The sequence below is a fragment of the Miscanthus floridulus genome, chromosome 1 (genome assembly GCF_019320115.1).
Source record: "Miscanthus floridulus cultivar M001 chromosome 1, ASM1932011v1, whole genome shotgun sequence".
In the NCBI taxonomy this organism is placed as follows: domain Eukaryota; kingdom Viridiplantae; phylum Streptophyta; class Magnoliopsida; order Poales; family Poaceae; genus Miscanthus; species Miscanthus floridulus.
Window position 1 is genome coordinate 24,873,124 of NC_089580.1, and position 26,473 is coordinate 24,899,596.

The following is a 26,473-nucleotide window of genomic DNA, read 5'->3' on the forward strand; positions in this document are numbered from 1 at the left end:
GGACACAATGCTTAAGCTAATACGTGCTACCAAGTGCTCAAACAACCACATGCATCCTCAGATTCACAACCAAGACAGTCTATACTTTACTATTACCCTTGCTGTCTTGCGTGGTGCAGCACTGCCGCACTTGAAGAGAGGCACTGCCGCACTTGAGTCACGGCATAAGAAAGTTAGCGCCCACGTTGACTTTTCTAGATGGCTCGAGACGTATTAAAAGGTCTCGCCTGACCCCAAGGTCACGGGCTCCGTCTCGCTCAACCTCGAGGCTGTGGGCTTCGTCTCGCCCGACCTCGAGGCCACGGGCTCCGTCTCGCTCGACCCCTTAGGTGCGGGCTCTGTCTCGCCCGACCCCAAGGACGCGGGTTCCGTCTCGCCCAAAGTCACAGGCTCTGTCTCGCCCGACCTCAAGACCGTGGGCTCTATCTTGCCTAACCCCTTAGGTGCGGTGACCATTAGGGGCTGGGGGTTATATATACCTTTCCTCTTCCTCCCCAACAGCTCTCTGCCTCTTCTTCCTTGCTTTCGCACGCTCAAAACAGAGCAGGGGCTCTCTCTCTCCCTCCATTGGTGGCCTCAAGCCCCCAAGCAAATTCATTTATTTTCCCATCAATCCTTAAGGGAAAAGGGTCCAAAACTCGATTAGAGAGTAGCTCCATTGATTTCCTAACTCTAAAGAGCACTTGGTTCACATTTTGGCCAACGGATATGTTTGTTACTCTTGGAGCTTGGCTCCTAGCCGACTAGAGCGTCGCTCGTGGAGCTTGCCAACTTGTGTGGTAGCCCCAGGAGGTTTATAACCATCTCTTGAAGTTAGTAAACTCACCCCTCATCTCAAGAGTTAAGTTTCTTGATTTGAAAACAAGAAAGGGTTAGAAAGCCCTAAGCCTTAGTGGCTAACCTCAACAACGTGGAGGTAAACAAGCCTTGGTGGCGAGCCGAACCACGGGATAAATCATTATGTCACTTGTGCTTGATTTACATTACTTGCATGACATATTGTAGTTGAGGTGATTTCTAGGGTTTCTAGTCTATCTACTTGTGTGTGGTGTTCCTACCACTTCTAGCTCTGATATGTGACTGTTATACCTATAGTAAGCTAGGAAATTTCTCTGATCTAAGTTTTCGTTCACAGATTTTGAACTATGATTCGAAGTTATCTGTAGGTGTGGCAGTACCACTGTTTTGGCCCAGCAGTGCCACAGGGTGAATTTGATAAAAGTTTAAGTGTTTGTTTTGATAGGCTTATTCACCTCCCCTCTAGGCCAACCAGAGATTCTACAAGTGGTATCAGAGCAGGTTACCTCATATACGCTTCACCGCGTGAGGTATGGAGCTCGGAGAAGGAACTAGTGGCGCAAAGCGGGTGGATGTTGACACGGACAGCAGCGAGCTGAGCGTGTCGACAGCAAGCAACACCACACTATCACATCTTGAGGCTACCGATGCCGAAAGAGCTCTCAATGATAATGAGAGAAGAAGAAGGAAGGAGGCAAGAAAACTAAAAAGTGAAGCAAGAGAGAAGAAGGAGAAGCAACGGTTAGAGGAGAAGAAGCAAAGGCAAGAAGAAAGATGGCTCAAGAGAGAAGCAAGAAGAAAAAAGAGAGAAGCTAGGAAGAAGAAGGAAGAAGAAGAGAAGGAAAAAATGCATCATCAAGTGACTTATCAAGTAGTTCCGAAGATGAAGATGATGATGAGTCATACCAAGTGTCAAAAAAGAAGATAGGAAAGGGCAAGGCCGACAACAACAAATATGCTACCGTATCCTTTAACTATTCTTCTATTCATATGACTAATCATGATCGGAGGTCTTTCATCAATGTGCCCGCGGGCAAGTTACCTCATTTTCAATGGGACTAACTTTGCCAAGTGGAAGCACTTGATGAGAGCCTATCTTATAGGTCTTTAGTCTTTACCCCAGTATTTGGGAGATTATTTGCAATGGATTTGAGCCACGGGTTGATCCCAAGAACCCAACACTAGAAGAGATGAGAATCATTCACCTCAATGGTCAATCCACAAGTGTGTTGCTTAGTGCCTTGTGTAAGGAAAATGGACCTTAGGCCTATTTACTTTGGATTTTGGTGTTTGATGACCAACACAACCAAATTAGACTAATAAATTTGCAAGTGATTGCTTTGTAGTTCAATAGGATGCAAGACGTGACTTGGACGAAGGCAACGTGATGATTCGATGATCAACACTATAGGCAAGACCTTAGAAGCACAAGAGAAGACCCAAAATATCAAGCAAAGTCCAAGCATGAAGATAGAAACCAAGCCGTATGCAAGATCGCAAAGAAACGAGCTCACAGAAGTGACTGGACGCTGGAGGAAAGTGACCGGACGCTCCAATCAAGATGCTCGGCAACAGGCGTGACCGGATGCTAGACTGGATGCTGGTGGCAAATTGATCGGACGTAGGACAGCAGAGTCCGGTCGAGTATAGGGAGGTTCCAGAGCGGTGAAAATGCGATCGGACGTGTCTGGTGGCATGTGATCGGACGCTGGCAGTGTCTGGTCAGTTATTTGCGGCTCCAACGGTCAGGACTATCGGACGTGTCTGGTCAAGACGTGATCAACATCCGATCAGTAGCAGAAAAGCGGAATTTCGTCCCTAATAGCTACTTTCTCAGTAGGGCTTATAAATACAACCCCCAACCGGCCAAATGAGAGGTGTGGAGTTGAGGAAACATATCTAGGGTGTTGATACACCATTTTAGTGATCTCCACTTGTATAGTGCTTAGTGTTTTATTAGGTGATTAGCGTAGGTGCTTTGCGAAGTGCTTAGGTTGATTTGACCACCGCTTATGCGCTTGCTCTAGGTTTAGGCCTAGTGTTTAGTGAGGTTTGCATACCTCTTACCACTTAGTGCTTGCGCGCACCATTGTTGTACATCGGAGGGGCTTGTAGTCTTGCGAGATCACACCAACCGCGGTTGTGGTGTGGCCGCCACCGTGTACCAGAGGGAATAAGGCCTGCAGTGTTTTGGTCGGAAGCTTGATAGTGAAGACGGCGGGGAGCATCCGGGAGAGGCTTGCCGGAAGGCACATCGGAGACCCACTTGCGCGTGGGGAAGGCCCGAGGCTATCCATGGAGTTACCCGACCAGGAGCTTAGCCCTTGTGAGGGATTCCTTGCGAGGGGCTCCAACAAGGACTAGGGGGAAGCTTGCGTGCTTCTCGATACCTCAGTAAAAATACTGGAGTCGTCGACAAGAGTTTGCATATCTCTACCTTGCTCTTTAGCTTCCGCATTTATATTGATTGTATTACTCCTTTTGTGGTAGAGATAGCAATATACTAGCAAAACTATAGTTACACATTTAGATAGTTTATCTTTTGTATAGGTTTTGCTAAGGTTAGAAAAAGAAGCCATAGTTTAGAATTAGAATTTTAAGTTGCCTAATTCACCCCCCTCTTAGGCATAACGGTCTCCTTCACCTTGGATGGTGATGAGTATAATAGAGTGATTGGAGTTGATGTTGCCAAGTAAATATGGGACCCTTTGCACCTAGCACATGAAGGGGTTGACAAAGTGTGAAAGGCAAGAATTGATTTGTTGATGTCAAAGCTCAACCGATTTATGATTTTGGATGGAGAGGGGCCACAAGAGATGTTTGATAGATTGATGACAATGGTGGGCAAGATTAGAGGCTATGATTGTAATGAGCTAGATGATCACAAAGTTGTCAAGATTATGTTGGAGGCTTATTCACCTTGAAATGAGACCGTAGTGACTCTAATTAGAGATAAGAAGAAGTTTGAGTACTTTACACCAAATGATGTACTTGGGAGGATCTTGACCCTTGACATGCAAAGAGAAGAAGCAAATGAGAGGAAGAAACTTGAAGAATTGCAAGCAAAGCTAGAGGGCATCAAGATTAAAGATGTAGCTCTCAAGGCCAACAAAACAAGCAAGCAAGGCTCTACAAGCAAGTCCAAGATCAACCAACAAGCTTCAACTAGCAAGCCCAAAGCAAGCAAACAAGTTTAAGAAAGAGTAGAGACCACATCATCTTTAAGTGAAAGTGAAAATGATGATGATTAATATGAGAAGATTGATGATATTGCTCTCTTTATGAAGAGATTTCATAAGAGACTAAAGAAACAAGGCTACAAGGTAGTGAAGAGAAGCTTTCCAAACAAGAAAAAGAGGACATGCTATAATTGTGGAAGTACCGATCACTTCATTGCCAAGTGCCCATATGAGATCAAGGACAACAAATACAAGGACAAAAAAAAGGAGAAGGCCGACCGTATAAAGAGCAAGAAGTACATGGGAGAGGCTCATATTGGGCATAAATGGGACTCAACTTGAGAGAGCACAAGTGATGAGGATGAGAAGGTTGCAACTATTGCTATTCACAAGTCATCCCCTACACCAAGTCTCTTCAGCGACATGTCCGATGATGACTACTACTCCCCTCACATTTGTCTTATGGCAAAGCGTGAGAAGGTAAAATCCAAATCAAAGGCCAAATCTCCTCCACCTCCTAGTGATATCTCTAGTAGTGATATTAGTGATAGCTCTAGTGATGAAGAAATAAACATGATAACTAAAAATTTGAATAGAAAGACCAAATTATTCATCACTAAGCTAATGGAGGATTTAGAGAGTGTCCAAATCGAGCTAGAATCTAGAGAAGAGACTCTTATCTAACAAGAGAATCTCTACATTGCTAGCAAAAAGTTCTTACATTAGAGAGAAGTGAGGTGGAATCCTTGCGCAAGGCCTTGGCCAAAGAGCAAGAGGACCATGCTATCATAAAGAAAGCAAATAAAGCTCTCAAGAAAAAGTATTATGACTTGGATGAAAAGCACAAAAAACTTGAGATGCAATATGGCATTCTTTGGGATAGCAACTCATATCTCCCTAAGGCAAAGGAAACCTCTACTCCCTCCACTAGTCAAGGTTGTGAAAAATGTTTTAATCTTGATTTGAATGCCTATTCCACTAACCTTGCAAACATGGAGGCTATGAGAAAGGAGATTGCTAGGCTCAATTAAATCATTGGAAAATGGTGGATGGGTGAGACACAATCCAATGACAAGAAGAATGATGAATCAAAAGGGCCACAATTCAAATAAGAAAGGCATCCCTCAATCAAGCATGGGCTTGGACACATAAAAGGAGCCAAGACAAATGGAAGAAGGATAGTAAATGGCTATGAGTGTGTGCAGTTTGAGAGGAAGAGTAAAATTGGTACAAATCAGCCTGCATAGACCACGGCAGTGCTGATGTGAAAGGCGGCTGTGCCGCGCCCCGCAAAAATGGAAAAGCTACCAATTCTGCTTATGATCAAACTATGCCTAAGAAGAAGGTGTACCAGGAGAGATAGGTTTTCTAGAAGCCTAAAGAATCAGTGTGGGCCACCAAGAATAAGTATGCCTATCAACCGAAGACTTATGCACATCGACAAAGCTTGACATCATGCTTTGTTTTAAGGAACAATAGAGTGGGAAAGTGGTTACAAAATATGTTGGAAAGGAAACCAACATATATAGGAATACTTCTATTTGGTTCCTAAGATTTTTGTGACTAACATGCAAGGCCCCAAGTCAAATTTGGGACCTAAATCTAGCAACTAAACTTGCTTTGTAGGCATACTCCTCCGGTGGATCAAGTTAGGTGCTTGATAGTGGATGTACAAATCATATGTCCGGAGAAAGGAGTATGTTCTCATCATATTCCCCAATGACGCACTCAAATGAAAATATTGTCTTTGGAGACAATTCAAAAGGGGATATGATTGGTCTCGGTAAAGCTGCTATAACCCTTGAGCATTGAATTACAAATGTATTACATGTTGATCCATTGAGTTACAATTTGTTGTCCATTTCTCAATTGTGTGAGATGGGCTACAATTGTCTCTTTTTGGATAAGGGTGTAGAAGTCTTTAGAAGAGAGGATTCTTCTATTATCTTTATGGGTCAATTAAAGAATAAACTTTACTTAGTTGATTTCAACAAAAGTAAAGCTAAGCTTGAGGCTTGTTTAGTGGCAAAATCTAGCATGGGTTGGCTTTGGCATCGCCGACTATCCTATGTTGGGATGAGGAACTTGACCAAACTTCTAAAAGATGAACACATCCTTGGAGTAACAAATGTTCACTTTGAGAAAGATAGGATTTGTAGCGCTTGTCAAGCCAAAAAGCAAGTTGGAGCACCTCACCCACTAAAAGAGCATCATGACCACCAAGCAACCATTAGAGCTAATACATATGGATCTCTTTGGATTGGTCACCTACCTAAGTATCGTGGGTAACAAATATGGTCTTGTTATTGTTGATGATTATTCTTGTTTCACTTAGGTATTTTTCTTGCATGATAAGCGCCAAGTTCAAGAGAAGGTGAAGATATTTGTTAGAATAGCTCAAAAGAAGTTCGGTCTTCCCATCAAGAAAGTGAGAAGCAACAATGGGGCTAAATTCAAGAATACTCTAGTTGAGGAGTTTCTTGATGAAGAGGACATCAAACATGAGTTTTGAACTCTATACACCCCTCAATAAAATGGTGTAGTAGAGAGGAAGAACTGTACACTCATTGATATGGCAAGAACAATGCTAGATGAGTACAAAACATCGGACATCTTTTGGTGTGACGCCATCAACACCGCTTGCCATGCCATCAACCACCTCTACCTACACAAGAAGTTGAAGAAAACTTCATATGAGCTTCTAACCGGTAACAAGCCTAAGGTGTCCTACTTTAGAGTATTTGAGTGCAAGTGTTTCATACTGAATAAGAAACCCAAAATCTCTAAGTTTGCACCTAAAGTTGATGAAGGTTTTCTTCTTGGTTATGGATCAAATGAGCATGTCTACCGTGTCTTCAACAAAACCTCTAGGAGAGTTGAGATTACGGTAGACGTGATATTTGACGAATCTAATGTCTCTCAAGTAGAGTAAGTTGATTCAAGTGTTGTAGGAAAGGAGGATTCACCATGTGAAGCAATCAAGCAATTGGCTATTGGTGATATTAGACCACAAGAAGAAGAAGTCACTAAAGTGGAGGTTCCTCAAGTTGCTGCTGCACCTATTTTTGCTAACGTACTTGATGCTACACTACATCATGCATCTATTACAACTCCAGAGCGTGGCAGTGCCGCACTTGCGGGTGGCAGTGCTGCACCTACACAGTCAGCAACAGCTGATTCGATTTCAGCTCATGGACAAAACCTACAACCCATATTTGAGCAAGATGATGATGAAGATCTAGAAGATGAACAAGATGCCATTGAGCATCCAAGCCTAAGGCAAACAATACAACGGGATCATCCCATTGATAACATACTTGGGAGTCTTTGAAAGTGGGTAACAACTCGTTCAGATTTAGCAAACTTTTGTCAATATTACTTGCTTGTTTCCTCTTTAGAGCCTCTTAAGGTAGAACAAGCACTTGGAGACCCAGATTGGGTGATGGCCATGCAAGAAGAGCTAAATAACTTCAAAAGAAATCAATTGTGAACTTTGGTGGAACGACCCAATACCAATGTCATTGGCACCAAGTGGGTCTTCCGCAACAAGCAAGATAAGAATGGAGTGGTGATAAGGAACAAGGCAAGGTTGGTTGCTCAAGGTTTCACTCAAGTAGAGGGCTTGAACTTTGAAGAAACATATGCACCAGTGGCAAGGCTTGAAGCAATCTGAATGCTTCTAGCCTATGCCGCTCATCATAACTTCAAGCTATATCAAAGAATGTGAAGAGTGCTTTTCTCAATGGGCCTATTCAAGAACTTGTCTATGTTGAGCAACCACCGGGCTTTGAAGATCACAAGTTTTCCAACCATGTCTACAAAGTTCAAAAGGCACTCTATGGGCTTAAGCAAGCACCAAGAGCATGGTATGAATGCCTTAAGGAATTCTTGCTTAAATAAGGCTTTAAAATAGGCAAAGCCGATCCTACTCTTTTCACTCATAAAGTTGGCAAAGATATATTTGTGTGCCAAATATATGTCGATGACATAATATTTGGTAGTACTAATCATTCTTTTTGTGAGGAATTTAGTAGGATCATGACCAAGAGATTTGAGATATCCATGATGGGTGAATTGAAATTCTTCCTTGGATTTCAAACCAAGCAAGTGAAGGATGAAACTTTCATTAGCCAAATGAAGTACGCCCATGATATGCTTAAGAAGTTTGAAATGGTGAATGCTAAGCCTATCAAAACTCCCATGCCAACCAATGGACATCTAGATCTCAATGATGAAGGGAAAGCCATGGATACTAAGGTATATCACTCTATGATTGGTTCTCTACTTTATTTGTGTGCATCTACTCCATCTAGGCCCGATATTATGCTTAATGTGTGCATGTGTGCTAGATTTCAAGCTAACCCAAAAGAGTGTCACTTAGTGGCAGTTAAGAGAATCTTGAGATATTTAGTACACACTCCTAACCTTGGCTTGTGGTATCTTAAGGGCTCTAGGTTTGATTTACTTGGGTATTCAGATTCTGATTATGTTGACTACAAAGTAGATCAAAAAAACACTTTGGGGACATGTCAATTTCTTGAACGATCCCTAGTGTCTTGGAGTTCTAAAAAACAAAATTGTGTAGCCCTTTCCACCGCTGAGGCTGAGTATGTTGCAGCCGGTGCTTGTTGAGCTCAACTACTTTGGATGAGGCAAACCCTTCAAGATTTTGGATGTCACTTCATAAAAATCCCACTCTTATGTGACAACAAAAGTGCCATAAAGTTAGCCAACAATCCCATAAGCTACTCAAGAACTAAGCACATAGACATCCAACATCATTTCTTGAGAGACCATAAAGTCAAAGGAGACATCGAAATTCACCATGTGAGCACCAAAAAGCAACTAGCCGATATCTTCACTAAGCCTCTTGATGAGTCAAGGTTTTGTGCTTTGCATAGTGAGCTAAATATACTTGATTCTCGTAACATGGTTTGAACTATAGCACACCTTGATTGATAAACTAGCATGGATAGGAGAAATGAATTGCAAAAGTATAAATATTGTGCTTAAAATGTTTTATCATAAGAAATAAGTGCATTATGATCATTATTTGTATTGATTATTTGTTGCTAATCATAGTGTGCTTAAGATATGTGTCCATATCCTATATATATATAGGTATTTAGTTAGTAGCTAAATCTTGCTGATCTGGGGAGTGCGGCAGTGCCGCACTTTGAATTTCAACTGGAAATTCGACCCATATCAGCTGTTACCATGGGGGGCCCATCTTTTCTACCTATTTTATCTGGCCCTAGGTAACCCTCTCCTGTCCTATCTCCTAGCCACCGCCTCTCTTCTCCTCCACGCGCGCACAACCACTGCCGCCGCTCTATCCAGCCACACTGCCACCTTCGGCATTACAACGACCTACTGTTGTTCTTCAATGTCATCATCATTAGTAGCCCTAGCTCATGGATGGAGTCAATTCATCTCTTTCCTCCTCAATCCGCGTGAACCAAGATGGCCTCCGAAGGTGATGATGACCGAAGGGGGAAGAGGAAGATGATAGAGCCTTGGGATAAGTAGATGCCTCGTCATGGTCGTGGCAGGACCACAGGGGGCAGCAATAGTGCAATAGGCAGAGATGTTGCCAGAGGCAGGGGGAGGAGAGATCAGATGATCTAGGATGAGGAAAACTTGGAGAGGGCTAGCCACACTATTCCTCTAGGTGCTTGCCTAGATACTCCACCTTATCTTGAGGAGTTTGATAGGAGCTACATCAGAGAGTATTATGAGGATCTAGTCATGAGGCATCCTGTTGACACACGTGCTCATCCCGTGCTCAACTATGCGAGAAAGCTAAAAATGGTGGAGAAAGCACGTAAGAACAATCCCTATGAGCAGCCAAATGATTTAGAGATTGACTACAGGTTTTGGAATGAGTTTCATTCCAACTTCTATGCATCTATGAACTTCAACTCCAAGAAATCAAAAGTTGTCAAGATGCAGTATGTTGATTGGGAGGAGATGAAGGCAAAGAATGAGCCAGAGTTCAATAAGGTGATCAAGGCTTGTGAGTTATTTGGCCTCACTGATATTATGAGCTTCAGATATAATTGGAATGAGGAAGTGCTAGCCAAGTTCCACGCCACTTTCTTCTATAGTATCTATACTAATGAGATTCAGTGGATGATTGAGGGACGACATTATAGAGTTTGTGACTTTCTGCCGGATCCTTGGTTTTGGAGAGGAGTGGGGCTTCACTTACATTCATGATGAGGTTAGAGCTAAGATCCATGACATTGCACATATGTGGATTGATAGGAGAAGTGTAGATGGGAAGGTCAGTGGGCCTGAAGAGCTATTATTACATTTTGAACAAATTGATCAGGCACACTATCAATCCCAAGGATGGAGCAACCTCTGATCTTAATGGCTATGTTAGGAATGTGCTTGCTAGATTTGCTCCTAGAGGCGACAGGTTTAATGTCCCTCGCTTCATGTGGCGTGAGCTAAGGAACGCCATGGTGGATGGGAGAAAGGGGATACCCTATGCCCCCTATCTCATGTTTATGATTGAGAGGGTCTCTAGCTACAAATTTGAGAAAGATGGTCTTCACACTATCTACAAGATTGAGAAGACCCGAGGAGAAGGTACTAGCAGGGCAGTGAGACGCTCTCCACCAGTTGAGGACATGCCTGAGTCGTCCCGCTCTAGGCCTCGCAAGGAAAAGAAGATAGAGAAATTTGGGAAGTGGATCAAGGCCATCTTCACCACATGCACTTATGCAGCGAGGACCGCATATCAAGACTGGTTGGAGAACCGTGAAGCCAACTAGGAGGCTAGAGAGCATGCAGGGCTACCACCTCTTTCTCTATTTCAGTCACCACCGAGGTTTGATGACCTCCCTAGCCTATCCGATATAGATTCAAAGGATGAGGAGGAGGAGGAGCAGGAGTAGCCAGAGCTTGATCCATACACCAGTTTAAGATCCACCTTGCAGTCCATGAGGAGGAGCACCAGGCATGAGCGCCACACTTTTACCACTCATCGCCAAGGGAGGGTGATGATGTCTTCTTCTTCCTCCTCCTCCTCTGATGATGATGATGGTGGAGAGGAGGACGTTGCAGGTGCTAGTGGAGCTACTGGTGGCGATGATATCGACTGGGACACCATCCAAGAGGATGAGGAGTGAGTGTTGGTCTTTCTTCTTTTCTTCTCTTTTTGGTGCCTTATGCCAAAAGAGGAGAAAATTAGAGGGGTCAACAACTTTTTCGATGCTATGGAGGTTGCTGCAGCTAGAGTCATGTTTGTATCCATTTAGAGTAGTCTTCATTAGGTGTGAGTTTGAGAGTCCATTAAAAACTCTATTTATGTAATAATGCTACTTAAGTACTTTTTATATGTGTGGGATATGGACATATATTAATCTATGCTGTCACTTGTGATACAATTGTGGTAGAATGTATATCTTTATATGTATCACATGTTATGTGGTGTCTGTTCTGATCTATGCTATTACAGCAAGTGCGATAGTGCCGCACTCTGGTGCGGCAGTGCCGCACCCAGCTGCAACATCAAACCATGTGAAAGGTCCTAATGGCTAGAGGGGGGGGTGAATAGCCTAATAAAAATTTCTACAACAACACTTAACAAAAGGTTAGACAATTATGAGGCGAAGCAAGTGTTGCGCTAGCCTATTCAAAATGCAAGCCACCTACCACAATTCTAGTTTAGATAGTGTCGATTCACACAAGAGGTATGACACTACTCTATGTTAGTGTGCTCTCAAAGACTAACTAAAGAGCCACACCAACCAAGCAAACAAGCTCTCACAACTAGTTATACTAAAAAGCTTGTCAACTAGTTTACGATAATGTAAAGAGAGTGATCAAGATAGTTATACCGCCATATAGAGGAGTGAACCAATCAATCACAAGGATGAATAACAATGAAGACCAATTATCTCGGAATCAAAGGATAAACATAATGATTTTTACCGAGGTTCACTTGCTTGCCGGTAAGCTACTCCTCGTTGTGGCGATTCACTCACTTGGAGGTTCACGCGCTAATTGGCTTCACACGCCAAACCCTCAATAGGGTGCCGCACAACCAATACAAGATGAGGATCACACAAGCCACGAGCAATTCACTAGAGTACCTTTTGGCCCTCCGCCAGGGACAAGGTCAAGAACCCCTCACAATCACCACGATAGGAGCCAGAGACAATCACCACCTCCACTCGACGATCCTTGCTGCTCCAAGCCATCTAGGTGGCGGCAACCACCAAAAGTAACATGCGAAATCCACAGCGAAACACAAACACCAAGTGCCTCTAGATGCAATCACTCAAGCAATGCACTTGGATCACTCCCAATCTCACTATGATGATGAATCAATGATGGAGATGAGTGGGAGGTCTTTGGCTAGGCTCACAAGGTTGCTATGTCAATGAAAATGGCCAAATATATGAGCCATAGCCGGCCATGGGGCTTAAATAGAAGCCCCAGCGAAATAGAGCCATTGTACCCCTTCACAGGGCACACTGCGCTCTGACCGAACGCTCTGATCCAACTGACCGGACCCTGGACTCAGCGTCCGGTCCACTGATGGACGCCATGTGTCACCAGCTTCAAATGCTGTTCATCAGTTTTCAACGGCTATGAAGCTGACCGGACGCTCCGTCAAAACTGACCGGACGCTGGAGCCTCAGCGTCTGATCGAGTACAGTAAGGGTCAAAAACCGGTTTTCCTCGACCGGACGCGTTCGGTCCACCTCGACCGGACACAGCCCAGCATCCGGTGGTAAACCCTAGCCTCTGTACCGCCAGTCAACGCGACCAGACGCAGGTAGTCAGCGTCTGGTGCTTTCAGACCCAGCGTCCGGTCAGTTGACCGACGCCAGTATCTTCGCGACCAACTCCTTTTCACTTCTAACTTCTCCACCCTTGCTCCAATGTGCCAACCAACAAGTGTATCACCTTGTGCACATGTGTTAGCATATTTTCACAAATATTTTCAAGGGTGTTAGCACTCCACTAGATCCTAAATGCATATGCAATGAGTTAGAGCATCTAGTGGCACTTTGATAACCGCATTCTGATATGAGTTTCACTCCTCTTAATAGTACGGCTATCAAACCTAAATGTGATCACACTCGCTAAGTGTCTTGATCACCAAAACAAAATAGCTCCTACAAATTATACCTTTGCCTTGAGCTTTTTGTTTTTCTCTTTCTTCTTTTCAAGTTTAAGCCCTTGATCATTGCCATGCCATCACCATTGTCATGTTATGATCTTCATTGGCTTCTCCACTTGAAGTGTGCTATCTATCTCATGATCACTTGATAAACTAGGTTAGCACTTAGGGTTTCATCAATTCACCAAAACCAAACTAGAGCTTTCACTATGTTGTGCATAAACTATCATTTGCATCATGTTTTACATACTTGACACAGTATGCAGCACCCCACATGTGCATGGATGTAGGGGGAGCCACATCACTTTCACTAAAATGTGAATCTTGGCTTCTTATGCCAATTTGAGAATTCAATTCTCTATTCACATACTTAGGGGGAGGCTTTACACCCATGGCTCAAAAATCTCAGTATTTATTTCATATCTTTTGTAAGCTCTAATTGGGTTGTCATGAATCACAAAAATGAGGAGATTGAAAGTGCAATCAAGCCCTAATTATGGGTTTTGGTGATAATAACCACGCAATTAGAGAACTAATAAGATTTATCGATATAACAAGCAGAGAATTTATATTCAAGGATGCTACATGAAATAGAGGAACCCCAATTATAAATGTAGATGGCTTCAAACTCAAAGGAGATTTAAATTCTTTTATATTTTGAATTTGAGTATAGGAAAAGCCGTACTATAAAGGGGGATACAATGCTTAAGCTAACATGTGCTACCAAGTGCTCAAACAACCACATGCATCCTCAGATTCACAGCCAACATAGTCTATACTTCACTATTACCCTTGGTGTCTTACGTGGTACGACATTACCGCACTTGAAGAGAGGCACTGTCGCAGTGTGGCACTGCCGCACTTGAGTCACGATATAAGGAAGTTAGCGCCTATGCTGACTTCTCTAGATAGCTCAAGACGTATTAAAAGGTCTCGCTCAACCCCAAGGTCACAGGCTCCATCTCGCCCGACCTCGAGGCCACGGGCTCCGTCTCGCCCGACCTCGAGGCCACGGGCTCCATCTCGCTCGACCCCAAGGACGCGGGTTCCATCTTGCCCAAAGTCATGGGCTTCATCTCACCCGACCTCGAGGCTACAGGCTCCATCTTGCCCGACCACTTGGGTGCGGTGACCGTTGGGGGTTGGGGGGTATATATATCTTTCCCCTTCCTCCCCAATGGCTCTCTGCCTCTTCTTCCTTGCTTCAACACGCTCAAAACAGAGCAGGAGCTCTCTCCCCCTCTCCCTCCATTGTTGACCTTAAGCCCCAAGCAAATCTATTGATTTCTCCATCAATACTTGAGGGAAAAGAGTCAAAAACTCAATTAGAGAGCAGCTCCATTGATTCTCTAACTCTAAAGAGCACTTGGTTCATATTTTGGCTGGTGGTTGTGTTTGTTACCCTTAGAGCTTAGCTCCTTGTCAGCTAGAGCGTCGCCCGTGGAGCTTGCCAACTTGTGTGGCAGCCCCGGAAGGTTTGTAACCATCTCTTGAAGTTAGTAAACTCACCCCTCATCTCAAGAGTTAAGTCTCTTGATTTGAGAACAAGGAAGGGTTAGAAATCCCTAAGTCTTAGTGGCTAACCTCAACAACATGGAGGTAGGCAAGCCTTGGTGGTGAGGCGAACCATGAGATAAATCATTATGTCACTTGTGCTTGATTTATATTACTTGCATGACATATTGTGGTTAAGGTGATTTCTAGGGTTTCTAGTCGACCTACTTGTGTATGGTGTTCCTACCACTTCTAGCTCTGATCTGTGATTGTCATATCTACAGTAAGCTAAGAAATTTCTCCAATCTAAGTTTTTGTTCACGGATTTTGATCTGTGATTCGAAGTTGTCTGTAGGTGCGGCAGTGCTACTGTTCTGGCCCGACAGTGCTGCCCTCTATAGCGGCAGTGCCATAGGGTGAATTTAATAAAAGTTTGAGTGTTTGTTTTGATAGGCCTATTCACCCCCTCGTCTAGGCCAACTAGATATCCTACAATAATGCCGAATTACTAAGTTAAAATAACTTAATTGTGTTCGTATGACCTCGTCGTCAGCCTACTCACGTAGTCCTAGAGACATACTCTTAATCAATAGACTTGAGTGATGTACCAATTAACATTCATATGGCATGATGTAATCTTGTCTATATCTGGGTCACCATCATGCACAATACAATGCTAGAGCATTTGCAAATATGTAGCGAATGGAATACTTCAGTGCACAATGGAAATGTAAAATGTACAAAGGAACATGGGGTACATTTGAGGGTTTTTTGGCATGTAATAAACAAATCGATAAACGAATAATATTTGGCTATTTAATGTACCTATACAAGTCCTAATGAAATGTCCAGTTAATTCTATATGATGTTTCAGACAATAAACTAAGCTACACAACCAAGAGTTTGGTTAACCTTCACCCCCACAAAAGAAGCCTTGCATGAAGCTTAACTTGTCAAGAAGAAGTACCCTGCATGTTTCCCAAAGAAGCATGGCAAGAAGTAGCATGCATGTCACTATATGTCGGTGCAGAAAGTGACCAATACGTAAATATTTGTAGTTTTGCTGTATGTTGTGATCGGATGTGGCCTAGCACTCAATGACATAGGATTTATACTGGTTTAGGCAACGTGCCCTACATCTAGTTTGAGTTGGTCGATGATTTTATTCCTGAGCCTAGGTGCTTGAAGTTTGTTGTGGGGTTACAAATAGAAGGGAGAAAGATGGGGGGTGCAAGAGGGCTGGTTGGACTTTGGTCTAAAGAGCCGAGAGTGACGGGAGCTCCTATGTACGCTGAGTGTTTGAATGTGTGCTCGAGGTTTGAACCTAGTGGTTCTATTGTTGTGTGTGAGTGAACTTAGGGCCTTCCCTGGAGTTTTTCAATCCCCTTGTTGGGAGAGAGTGCATCCCCTTTTATAGATGAAGGGGACGACCTTACAAGCGAGAGAGAAAGAGTACGTATGTTACTAAGTCTTGTTGCTCACGCCGTCGGGTACAAGATGATGGTAGGTGTCCATAACACTGTTGTTGTCAGACGCATGTGGGAGGTTTTACCACATTCACCATGTATGGTAAATGACAGCGCCCACAACACTGTTGATGCTAAGAGGCATGTGGGGGGAGCCTTACTGCGTTTGTCTGGTATGGGAGTTGATGGCGCCCACAACACTGTAGGGTAAATATCGATGCCCACAACACTGCTTGGGTTCGGACATGCCTAGAAGGTTGCAGGACACCCTTCTCACATGTCCTGTTGGTACTGTCCTGCAGGTGTACATGGTACAGTCCTTGGTATTGTGGTTGACTTGAGCGTCCTGTCTCACTTGCTCTGCTCGTTTCCTGGTCCTCACCGAGCGGGTGCCCCTAGTCTGTTGGTCCCAGTCGGCTCTGACTACGCCAGTCGGAGAAGAGCTGTAAGCAGAGGTTCGGTGTATCCTCGATTGGAGACGCGGGTCGGAGCCGGAAGCGGGCGTCGTTCCTCCCTGTCCAGGCCTTTCGGTCAAAGAGGTGGACCGGAGTTGAAGACAGGTGAGCGCCGTTCGTCCTTGGCCTAGCCCTCCGGTCGGAGTCTAGCTCGTCGTTAGGTTTTTGGGCCAGCCCAGTAGTTGCGTGTTGTTCGCGGCGGCGTCTGCTGGGCCAAGCCTTTGCTGGGAAGCCGGTCCATGAGGGACCCCTGGTTTATGAACCTGACACTATATGTGCATGCACGTGGAACATCATCTTTGATCATGCATATCCATCGATTCAAACCATGCCAAGCTAGATTAATATTCACCAAGACACCAACTTTATAGAAAACTTTTCAACCACCGCACACAACACTATCACTAATGGAGCTGGCTTTGCTATTTGGCTAAACTCCATGAAAGGCATTGTTTTGATCAATTCACTTACATCAAGAAAAGGAAGAAAGAGAACACAATAATAACTTGTATAAGAGTTGATCTACAAATCATAGTATTGCATGGACATATTTCCAAATCTGAAACAATTGTATGCATAATGCTTCATGGGCCATGCATGGCGGGGCGGTTGACGACGGGGTTGTCACGAGTCGGGTGGTGGAGGCAGCAGCGATGGGATTTGGGGTTAGGGTTTTGGATTTTGGATTTCCAGAGGAGCACTAGGGTTAGGATTTAGAGATTTTCGGGGAGCCCTACATGCATGGTTGGGCTTAGAAAGGGAGGGGCCAGTGACAACGATTGGTTTGGCGGTGGTGGCGAGTTGGGCGGCAGGGTGCGTCGTTGAGCAGGCGGTGGAAGACCTATTGGGGGTGTGAAAGCTCTAGTTTGTTTTTGGTGAATTGATAAAACCCTAAGTGTAACCTAGTTTATCAAGTGATCATGATATAGGTAGCACATTCCAAGTGGTGAAGCAAATAAAGATCATGACATGATGATGGTGATGCCATGGTGATGATCAAGTGCTTGGACTTGAAAAGAAGAAAGAGAAAAACAAAAGGCTCAAGACAAATGTATAAATAGTATGAGCTATTTTGTTTTAGTGATCAAGACACTTAGAGAGTATGATCACATTTAGGTTCGATAGCCATACTATTAAGGGGTGTGAAACTTGTATCGGAATGCGGTTATCAAAGTGGCACTAGATGCTCTAACTCATTGCATATGCATTTAGGATCTAGTGGAGTGCTAACACCCTTGAAAATGTTTATGAAAATATGCTAACACATGTGCATAAGGTGATACACTTGGTGGTTGGCACATTTGAGCAAGGGTTAGGAACTTCACCGGCGGAGTGTCCGCCCGTAGAGTGCGGACAGTCCAACGGTGCCACCGACACCCTAGACAGAAAAGACGGAGGTCACTGTAAGTGACCGAACACTGGTCTTTGAAGGACCGGCGCGTCTGGTCAGTAGCAGTAGAAGAAGCGCAGCGTCGGTCGTCGACCGGACGCTGGCACTGAAACGACCGGACGCTGGCTGGCTATGTCCGGTCACACTGACATGGTCATACATAGAGGAGTCACCGAGTGACCGGACGCTGGGTGTGTCCGGTCGAGCATGACCGGACGCGTTCGATCGTGAAAAGTCATCTCTAGATGCTTACTGGAAACGATCGGACGCTGGGGTTCAGCGTCTGGTCACTTTGAGCCGTTGCGTCCGGTCGTCACTTGACCGTTGAGATCGGGCGATCAACATTTGAAGAGAGGGAACACGTGGCACACATCGTGTGACCGAACGCTGAGGTCCAGCGTCCGGTCGATATGACCGGAGCGTCCGATCACCCCGTGTTGTGCCTAGTGAAAAGGTACGACTCCATTTCGTGGGGGCTTCTATTTAAGCCCCATGGCTGGCTCAAGCTCACTCTCTTAGCAATTTGCATTGACATAACAACCTTGTGAGCTTAGCCAAAGCCCTCCCACTCATCTTCATAATTGATTCATCATCTTTGTGAGATTGGGAGAGAATCCAAGTACATTGCTTGAGTGTTTGCATCTAGAGACACTTAGTATTCGTGTTTCGCTGTGGGATTCGCTTGTTACTCTTGGTGGTTGCCGCCACCTAGATGGCTTGGAGCAGCGAGGATCGTTGAGTGGAGAGTGGTGATTGTCTCCGGCTTCGATTGTGGTGATTGTAAGGGGTTCTTGACCTTTTCTCGATGGAGAGCCAAAATGTACTCTAGTGGATTGCTCGTGGCTTGTTGTGATCCTCATCTTGTGTTGGTTGTGCGGCACCCTATTGAGGGTTTGGCGTGTGATGCCAATTAGCGTGTGAACCTCCAAGTGAGTGAATCGCCACAAGGAGGACTAGTTTATCGGCAAGCAAGTGAACCTCGGTAAAAAATCATTGTGTTATTATTTGATTCCGAGGTGATTGGTCTTTATTGTTATTTATTCTTGTGATTGATTGGCTCCTTTCTCGACACGGCGGTATAACTTTCTTGCTCACTCTCTTTATATTATCGTAAATTAGTTGTCAAGCTCTTTAGTGTAGCTAGTTGTGAGAGCTTGTTAGTTTGGTTAGTGTGGCTCTTTAGTTAGCCTTTGAGAGCACACTAACTTAGTGTAGTGACATAGCTATTGTGTGGATAGAAACTATATCAACTAGAATTGTGGTAGGTGGCTTGCATTTTTAGTAGGCTAGCACAACACTTACTTTGTCTCATAATTGTCTAATCGGTTTGCTAAGTGTTATTGTAGAAATTTTTATTAGGCTATTCACCCCCTCTAACTATTAGGACCTTTCAGGGTGGTGGCAAGGTGGCAAGCTTTCTTCTACGATTGGATTTAGGGGAGTGCGGGGGTGGAGCAGCAGAGGTGGAAGGCTGGCAGAGCGGTCGATGGGTGAGTTGCAAGCTAGGGGCGGCAGTAGAGGCCAGAGGCGACAACAGGCTTGCGCGGTTCATTGAACAAGGAGAACATGAGGTTCGGTTATTGAAGAAGATAAACAGTATGAGAGAGAAAATCGCACGACGGGTCTAGTAAAATCGCGCGCTAATAAAGGTTATTCCTTACTTCCCATCCCGTCGGAGGAATGAGTATGGTTAGGTAGGTCTCTGTCATACCTTGTTTTTTTCATCATCTTGTCCTCTTTTACATTTTAGTTTTCTCTAGTAAATTTTCGAATATTTTTTTAAGACGTCACTGAAGGGGTGAGAGACCCACCTAAATGAGTTTTTCGTTGACTGTGGCTAGCCGGTGGATGGAGGGTGCCAAGGCACCTATGTCTTCACCGTAAACTGAGCTATGGAGTTTTATTAATATAGTTGTGTCACCCTGTTCTCTTGAAGACTTAGGGCGCGTTTGAATCACGCCTAAGTTGCGTCTGCGCCAAAAACACGGCCGCTGTTTCGGGCACCAGACTTTTGGCAGCTCGTGGCGTGCAAATGACCTGGCGAGCTGTGGCTGCGTTACGGCACGCCGTAAGTCCGGCGATGAACGAAACGGCTGCCGAAGCTTGGGCGCGATAGTTGTGGCGAGCTGTGGCGCGGTGCGGCCGTCATCCAAACGCGCCCTTACACCCTTTTCCAACATGTTCACAAGTTCTGTGTACCTAGAGCAGAAGTTGGGAAGATAAACGAGCGGCGGGGATGGTCCGGGTAGGTATTTGAATCACCGCCTTCGAATCGCTAAAACCCCTCTACCTCTTGGCTGGCGGCCTCCTCCCTCCCCTCGCGTCTGTGGCGGCTATCCCTTCACTCTCCTCGCCTCGTCTCCCCCTCCCCTTCCCTAGGGTTTATCCTCCACCACCACCTACCCACCGCCTCTCCCCGCCATATACAAGAATTATCTTATCGAATTACTACATCGGCCTTGGATCCGATTCAGGAGCAGCCGTGTGGTGGTGGTAGCTGCGGCAGGCGTCTGTCCTAGATCGAATTGACTCGGAGGGAAGAAGCCATGGCGACAGTTGCTCCTGCCCCTACCGCTGCTGACCGTATCCTTTCTTCCTGTTCGTTTTTTTGGCGGGTTTGATCCGTGCTCAGGGCCTTGGAGCAGTGTTTTAGGAGGCGGTTTTAAGAGATATTTCTTTTTTGGTCACGCTTATATGGAAAAAAATATATATTTGTTTTCAGTAGGTAGTATTGATTGAACTATGAGGTGCTTGCTTGAATTCTATGTGCTTTTTCCTTGATTCGTGAGTTGCAGAAACCACCAATCTCCTGCAGAAGCTGTCCCTGGAGAGCAAGGATGGCTCCGACGCTGCCAAGAAGGTATAACTTTCTGAGCTGTTTTAGGTCACCGTTTCGTTTTGCAGAATTATTCTTAGTGGAAGGAGAAATTCACCGAGGATAAAAATTAATGATTTCCGGAATTGTATAACTGTAGCCTTCTGGGATGCCATATGGATCTGCCCACGCTGGAGATGCACAGAGCGTTGCTTCGCAGGTGGATAGGTCGATAACACCTCTACTACAAGAGGCCATGGATCCTAACTTCTTCTACCAGCCCAATGCATATGCCTCTCCAGCCTATTACTTTCCTAGTGGTACATAAACCTGTGCTCCTTGTTGCCGCAGACCTTTGTAGGTGGCTAAGCTCAATAATTGCAATGTTTGATTCTTGTATGCTGCTTCTCAGGTTGTGATGGCTCATCCAATGAATGGAGCTCAAGGTATTCTGGTCATGAAGGAATGGAGATGCCCCCTGTAAGTTAACATTTGTGTTGACTGTGCAATTATCTCAACTAGGTGTATTTTTGGGTTTAAGATACATTTGGATTATATGCGCTTCCACTTCCTCTAGGAATCTGAGAACAAATATAGTGGCATGTGTACACATTCAGATTGTGAACTATGAATTTTGGTGAATTCACTTATTTACTCTTGTGGATAACATAAGGGATGAAGCTGATACTTTCTTTTCTGTTGAACTAATGTAGCAGAGTGTGTACGGAGACATGTACCATGGATATGGCTATGCTCCATATGGCCCATATCCTTCGGGTTCTCCTGTACCAACTGTTGGGCATGATGGCCAGTCATATGGCTCTCAGCAATATCAGTACCCGACTCAATATTATCAGCAACCAACCCCAACAAGCGCAAAATATGGTGTAAATGGTGCCAGTTCTCAACCTGAACCGCCCTCCGTTGCCAGTCAGCAGGCAAGAGTTTTGGTAGATGCAACAAAAGCAACTCCAAACGTGGGTGCTAATGGTATGACAACTGCTCACAACAGTTCGCTGCCGCGTAAGCAAACCCACCTGAATGTGTCAGTAGCAAACAATGGTTCATATGGAAGAGGACCTATGCAAGGTGGTGGACCTTCTGCAAGCAATTATGGTCACAGCGGTGTTCGTTCTCCAACTCAATGGTATGATGGTCCAGTTTACTCGAATGGGCATCAGATACCAACTGCTAGTTCCACATCTTACTGTTCCAATTCATCTTCTACGAAAAGTCAGAGCCAGCGTCCAACAACAAACCTCATGGTGTGTTCTCCAAACAAATCAATTTTCATAATATTGTGTTGCAGAGTTTCTTTTTAATTATGTCTGGCAATCAATGGCATCTAAAGCTTGCTCTCACATACCATTGATAATGAATTGTACTGCCTTTCTTAAGACTGCACATACAAATGTGATGTGTTTGCATATTTGGATTATTATGAGAAGTATGCAGTATTCTTGAATAAAGCTTAGCTGTTGGTTTCATTTATTTCCAGGGTATACATGCACAGATGCCTTCTTCTGGAATGGGTCTGACCTCACCTAGCTATCCTTCTAGGATGTACCCGGACAACAGATTATATGGACAGTATGGTCAGTACGGGAACACACTGAAAGGTGGCCTTGGTTTTGGATCAAACATGTATAACTCGAGAAACAATGGGAGGTGGGGAGTCGTGGATACCAAATACAAGCCCAGAGGGCGTGCATCTTTTGGTTTTAGTGGTGAGAATCAAGATGGATTTACCGAGCTGAACAGAGGACCAAGGTCTGGTGGTTTCAAGCACCAAAAACAATTCGGGCCTACTGTCACTATTGCTGTGAAGGGCCAGGCCCTCCCTTCTGTGGGGAAACAGAACAGTGCTCTTCCAGACAAAGGCCAATTTAACCAGGAAGGATTTCCTTTAGCCTACAAGGATGCAAAGTTCTTTGTTATCAAATCATATAGTGAGGATGATGTGCACAAGAGTATAAAATACAATGTGTGGGCTAGCACACCTAATGGAAATAAGAAGCTGGATGCTGGGTACCAAGAGGCTCAGGAGAAATCCAGCGACTGCCCAGTGTTCTTGTTTTTCTCTGTAAGTCTGTAGCATCTTTCCCTATTATTACCTGTTTTCTTTGGCAGTCCCTTTTTGACCTTGAGCTTGTCCCTTAGGTGAACACAAGTGGTCAGTTTGTTGGTGTTGCTGAAATGGTTGGTCCTGTCGATTTTGATAAGACTGTGGAGTATTGGCAACAAGACAAGTGGAATGGTTGTTTTCCACTCAAGTGGCACATAGTCAAGGATGTGCCCAACAACATCTTGAAGCATCTTACACTGGATAACAATGATAATAAGCCTGTGACAAACAGCCGTGACACACAAGAGGTATATTTCCTGAAAGTTACCTGGCTTAGATGCTTATTAAGTGATTAATTGCATCATGATGCAATGGGCTAGGGGTACTGTAAAGACAATGTTTTGGTTACTTTCTTTTCAGGATATTTAAAAAATTTACTGGTTTATCAGGGGGGACTTTTAGCTAGTGGGAACTGCAAAATATGATCTGTCTATTTCGTTGTTTACAGTCATGTATGACTATGCCATGACCCGAGGGGCCTTAGCGAGTCTGCATGACAACTCATGATGTTGTCTGGCCATTCACTTGTTGGTTTCTGTTGAAGAGGGTGGTTGAAAATTTATGTATCACTATGAATTGTTGATAATAAATATTGTTGGTCTTCTGAGAAACTTATGATAGTGACCCTGTGCTGTCTATAATGCTGCAGGTTAAGCTGGCACAAGGGCTTGAAATGTTGAAGATTTTCAAAGAACTTGTTACTAAAACATCAATTTTGGATGATTTTGCTTTTTACGAGAATCGCCAAAAGTTGATGCAGGAAAAGAGGGCAAAGCAGCAACTGCTTCAAGGCCAGGTAGGTATCTGTTCTTATTACAGTGTTCTGTGGTTCTGTATGGCTTAAATGATAGTCTCTGATGCCTTGTTTCTTCGCATTGTCCAGGGGGGCGATGTTTCTCAAGAGAAGGACAAGGATGCGACTAATGGCAAACCAGGAGCACAGAAACAGGCATTGAGCAAGGAAGGCACTCCTGCTGAGGCGGCGGCGAATGCCTCCAAACCTGTAGCTGAAAGTGGCATATCAAATGGCAACTAAGCATCATGTATACTGGTCGCCTTATCAGTGCATATGCTGCAGGTTTTGTGGTATCTGCAAATCAAAACCTCTTGATTCTGCCTGAATTATAGACTTCGTTTGGTACTGGAGTTCGTGAGCTGGCGCTCATCATGGGAATGAACCAGATTTTACTTATTTTGTCTGTTTATTATTAGTTGTGTGACTGGTTTTTGGTGTCTTACCCGTGTTAGGCTTCTTACATACCCTGTGACACCGGGTTTGTTGTAACCTTGCTTTTTTGCCCTTTTGTTTTAGCTCTATTATTGTTAGCGAAGCAGCCGATTTCCTATACTTTGGACAACATTAAGGTAGTTTTTTTGCGTGTTGCGGTACTGTGGAGAGTAATAAAACAAAAGGACTCTAGGTTTAAGCCATTGTATCCCCATATTTTGTATAATTATGTCTTGTTCTTCATCCATTTTGTGTTCACGTACACTATACAGCGTGCAGCGTTCTCGGTTTCTGTTCTCGGAGGAGAATGTCTTAAAATTGGCGTGTAACTACCTTCAAGTATTCAAGTCTCTGCGTCGTGCTTTGAACTCTTAAAATACGTTGCTCTATCACGGATGCTAAAGTTACAGGAGAAGATATCTTTGGTTTGTGTGTTTATGCAGGTCATGTGGTAAGTTGTGAATTATGTCTTGTTTAAAGCAGCCATTTTACCTGATATATGGCGTTGCCACCGTGGTGGTGAAATATGCAGAGGCCCTAGAAACCCTGGTCCCCTAAACCGGCACCCCTGTTCTGGCCCATCCCTAATAGGCGTATGCAGTGGCTGCGATCGTGGCTGCTGGCACCATCCATCCGCACGCCGCTGTAAGAAAAATAGATCATAGTCTATTTACTTTGGATTTTAGTGTTTGATGATCAATACAACTAAATTGGCCTCATGGATTTACAAGTAATTGTTTTGTAGTTCAATAGGATGTGTCGGTACAGAAAGTGACCAACTAGTAAATATTTGTAGTTTTGCTGTACGTTGTGATCGGAGGTGGCATAGCACTCAATGACACAGGATTTATACTGGTTCAGGCAACGTGCCCTACGTCCATTTTAGGTCGGTCGGTGACTTTAATCCTGAGCCCAGGTGCTCGAAGTCTGTAGTGGGGTTACAAACGAGAAGGAGAAAGGAGGGGTGTTCAAGAGGCCCGGTCGGGTCCGACCGGAAGGGCCGAGGGCGACCGGAACTCCGCTATGAGCTAGAAGTCCAAGCGTGTGCTTGAGGGGTTGTGAGCTATCGATCTAGTGAGTCTGAACTTGAAGAAGTCGACCTCTTTTGTTGGAGGGAGCGCATCCCCTTTTATAGATAAAGGGGATGGCTTTACAGGTGAGAGGGAGAGAATACGGATGTTCCTATGCCTTGTTGCCCACGCCGACGAGGGTAGCGATGATGGTAGGCACCCACAATACTGTTGATGTCACTGTAGAATGTCAGGTGCACATAGGAGGTTGCGTTGGCTTCTTCAGGAAGGGTGGATGTCGGTATCTGCAAAATACTATTGTTATGTGAGGAGCCCTTACCACGTGCACCAGGTATGGTGAACCCTGGCGCCCACTATCGATGCCTAGAGGCATGGGGGGCTTTTTGCCGTATGGGAGCTCAATGGCGCCTAAATACTGTAGACACAAATGTCGGCGCCTACAATACTGTTTGTGTCAGGGCGGTTGTGGAGCACTGTTCCCGCAGGCATACAGGGTATGGTCCTGGTATCGTGGTTTGACTTTGTGCACTGCTTTCTCTGTTCGCCCCTGGTTCCTTCCGAGCGGGCGTCCCCGGTCAGATGGCCCCAGCCGGCCCTGGCCGTGCCGGTCGGAGAAGAGCGGTAAACAGGCTTCCTACGGGGTCCCCGGTCGGAGACGCGGGGTCAGAGTAGGAAGCAGTGTTCTTACGTACCCGGTCGGAGAGACACGGGGTCGGAGTCGGAAGTAGGGCTCGGGGCAGGCCTTCCGATCGGAGAGGCCGTTCGGAGGCGGCTAGAGCCTGGAGCGAGTGCTCTGGTCGGATAGGTGGGCTGAAGAAGTTGACGAGCGGTGTCGCTCTTCTTGGGCCAGACCTTCTGGTCGGCTGCTGGGCCGTCCCTTTGCCCTGTAGTTTTTTAGACTCTTGGTTTGAGCCTTGGCGTGGAAGCCGGTCCCCGAGGGACCCCGGGTTTATGAACCCGACAGGAGCCCCCGAGCCCCTGGGCGATTCGGGTAGAATCGTTCGGGGGATTTTTTGTCTTGCCGGCGGGTGGGCGCGAGCGCACCCGCGGGTGTAGCCCCCGAGCCCCCGGGCGGTTCAGGCAGAACCGGCCGGGGGATTTTTCTGCGTTGCCAGCGGGGGAGGTTTTTGTTCGGCGGGTGCGCGTGAGCGCACCCGCGGGTGTAGCCCCTGAGCCCCCGGGCAGTTTGGGCAGAACCGTCTAGGGGGGGGGGGTTTGGAGCGTGTGTGCGTGTTTTTAGTCTGAGACAGATTTTTGTTTAACCACGGCGTCGTTGTGCAGCCGAGGCATTTTTAGGCGCGGGGATTGGATCGAGACAGAACTTACTGATTCCGACGTCGGTGCGCGCCG

The 26,473-nt window shown here is 45.2% G+C and overlaps 1 protein-coding gene across 2 annotated transcripts; it reads left to right on the top strand.

The window, feature by feature from the left end:
• Positions 1–20,227: 20,227 nt before the first annotated feature.
• Positions 20,228–24,291, top strand: LOC136476377 (YTH domain-containing protein ECT4-like). 2 transcript variants are annotated; one of them, XM_066474198.1, is made up of 9 exons: positions 20,228–20,507; positions 20,720–20,784; positions 20,900–21,059; positions 21,152–21,219; positions 21,453–22,004; positions 22,238–22,822; positions 22,900–23,112; positions 23,514–23,660; positions 23,748–24,291. In XM_066474198.1, the coding sequence occupies exons 1-9, from the start codon at positions 20,471–20,473 to the stop codon at positions 23,898–23,900; spliced, it is 1,980 nt and encodes a 659-aa protein (XP_066330295.1). In that variant the 5' UTR covers positions 20,228–20,470; the 3' UTR covers positions 23,901–24,291. The 2 variants fall into 2 exon arrangements, with proteins under 2 accessions (XP_066330295.1, XP_066330299.1); XM_066474202.1 differs by having other exon boundaries at positions 21,456–22,004.
• Positions 24,292–26,473: the final 2,182 nt, after the last annotated feature.

What these genes read in the sequence shown, in the direction of transcription:
- LOC136476377 (XM_066474198.1), top strand. Translation starts at nt 20,471, where the DNA reads ATGGCGACAGTTGCTCCTGCCCCTACCGCTGCTGACC. An exon ending in ACAGCCGTGACACACAAGAG is followed by an intron (nt 23,113 to 23,513) that starts GTATATTTCCTG and finishes ATAATGCTGCAG; the next exon opens with GTTAAGCTGGCACAAGGGCT. An exon ending in AGCAACTGCTTCAAGGCCAG is followed by an intron (nt 23,661 to 23,747) that starts GTAGGTATCTGT and finishes CGCATTGTCCAG; the next exon opens with GGGGGCGATGTTTCTCAAGA.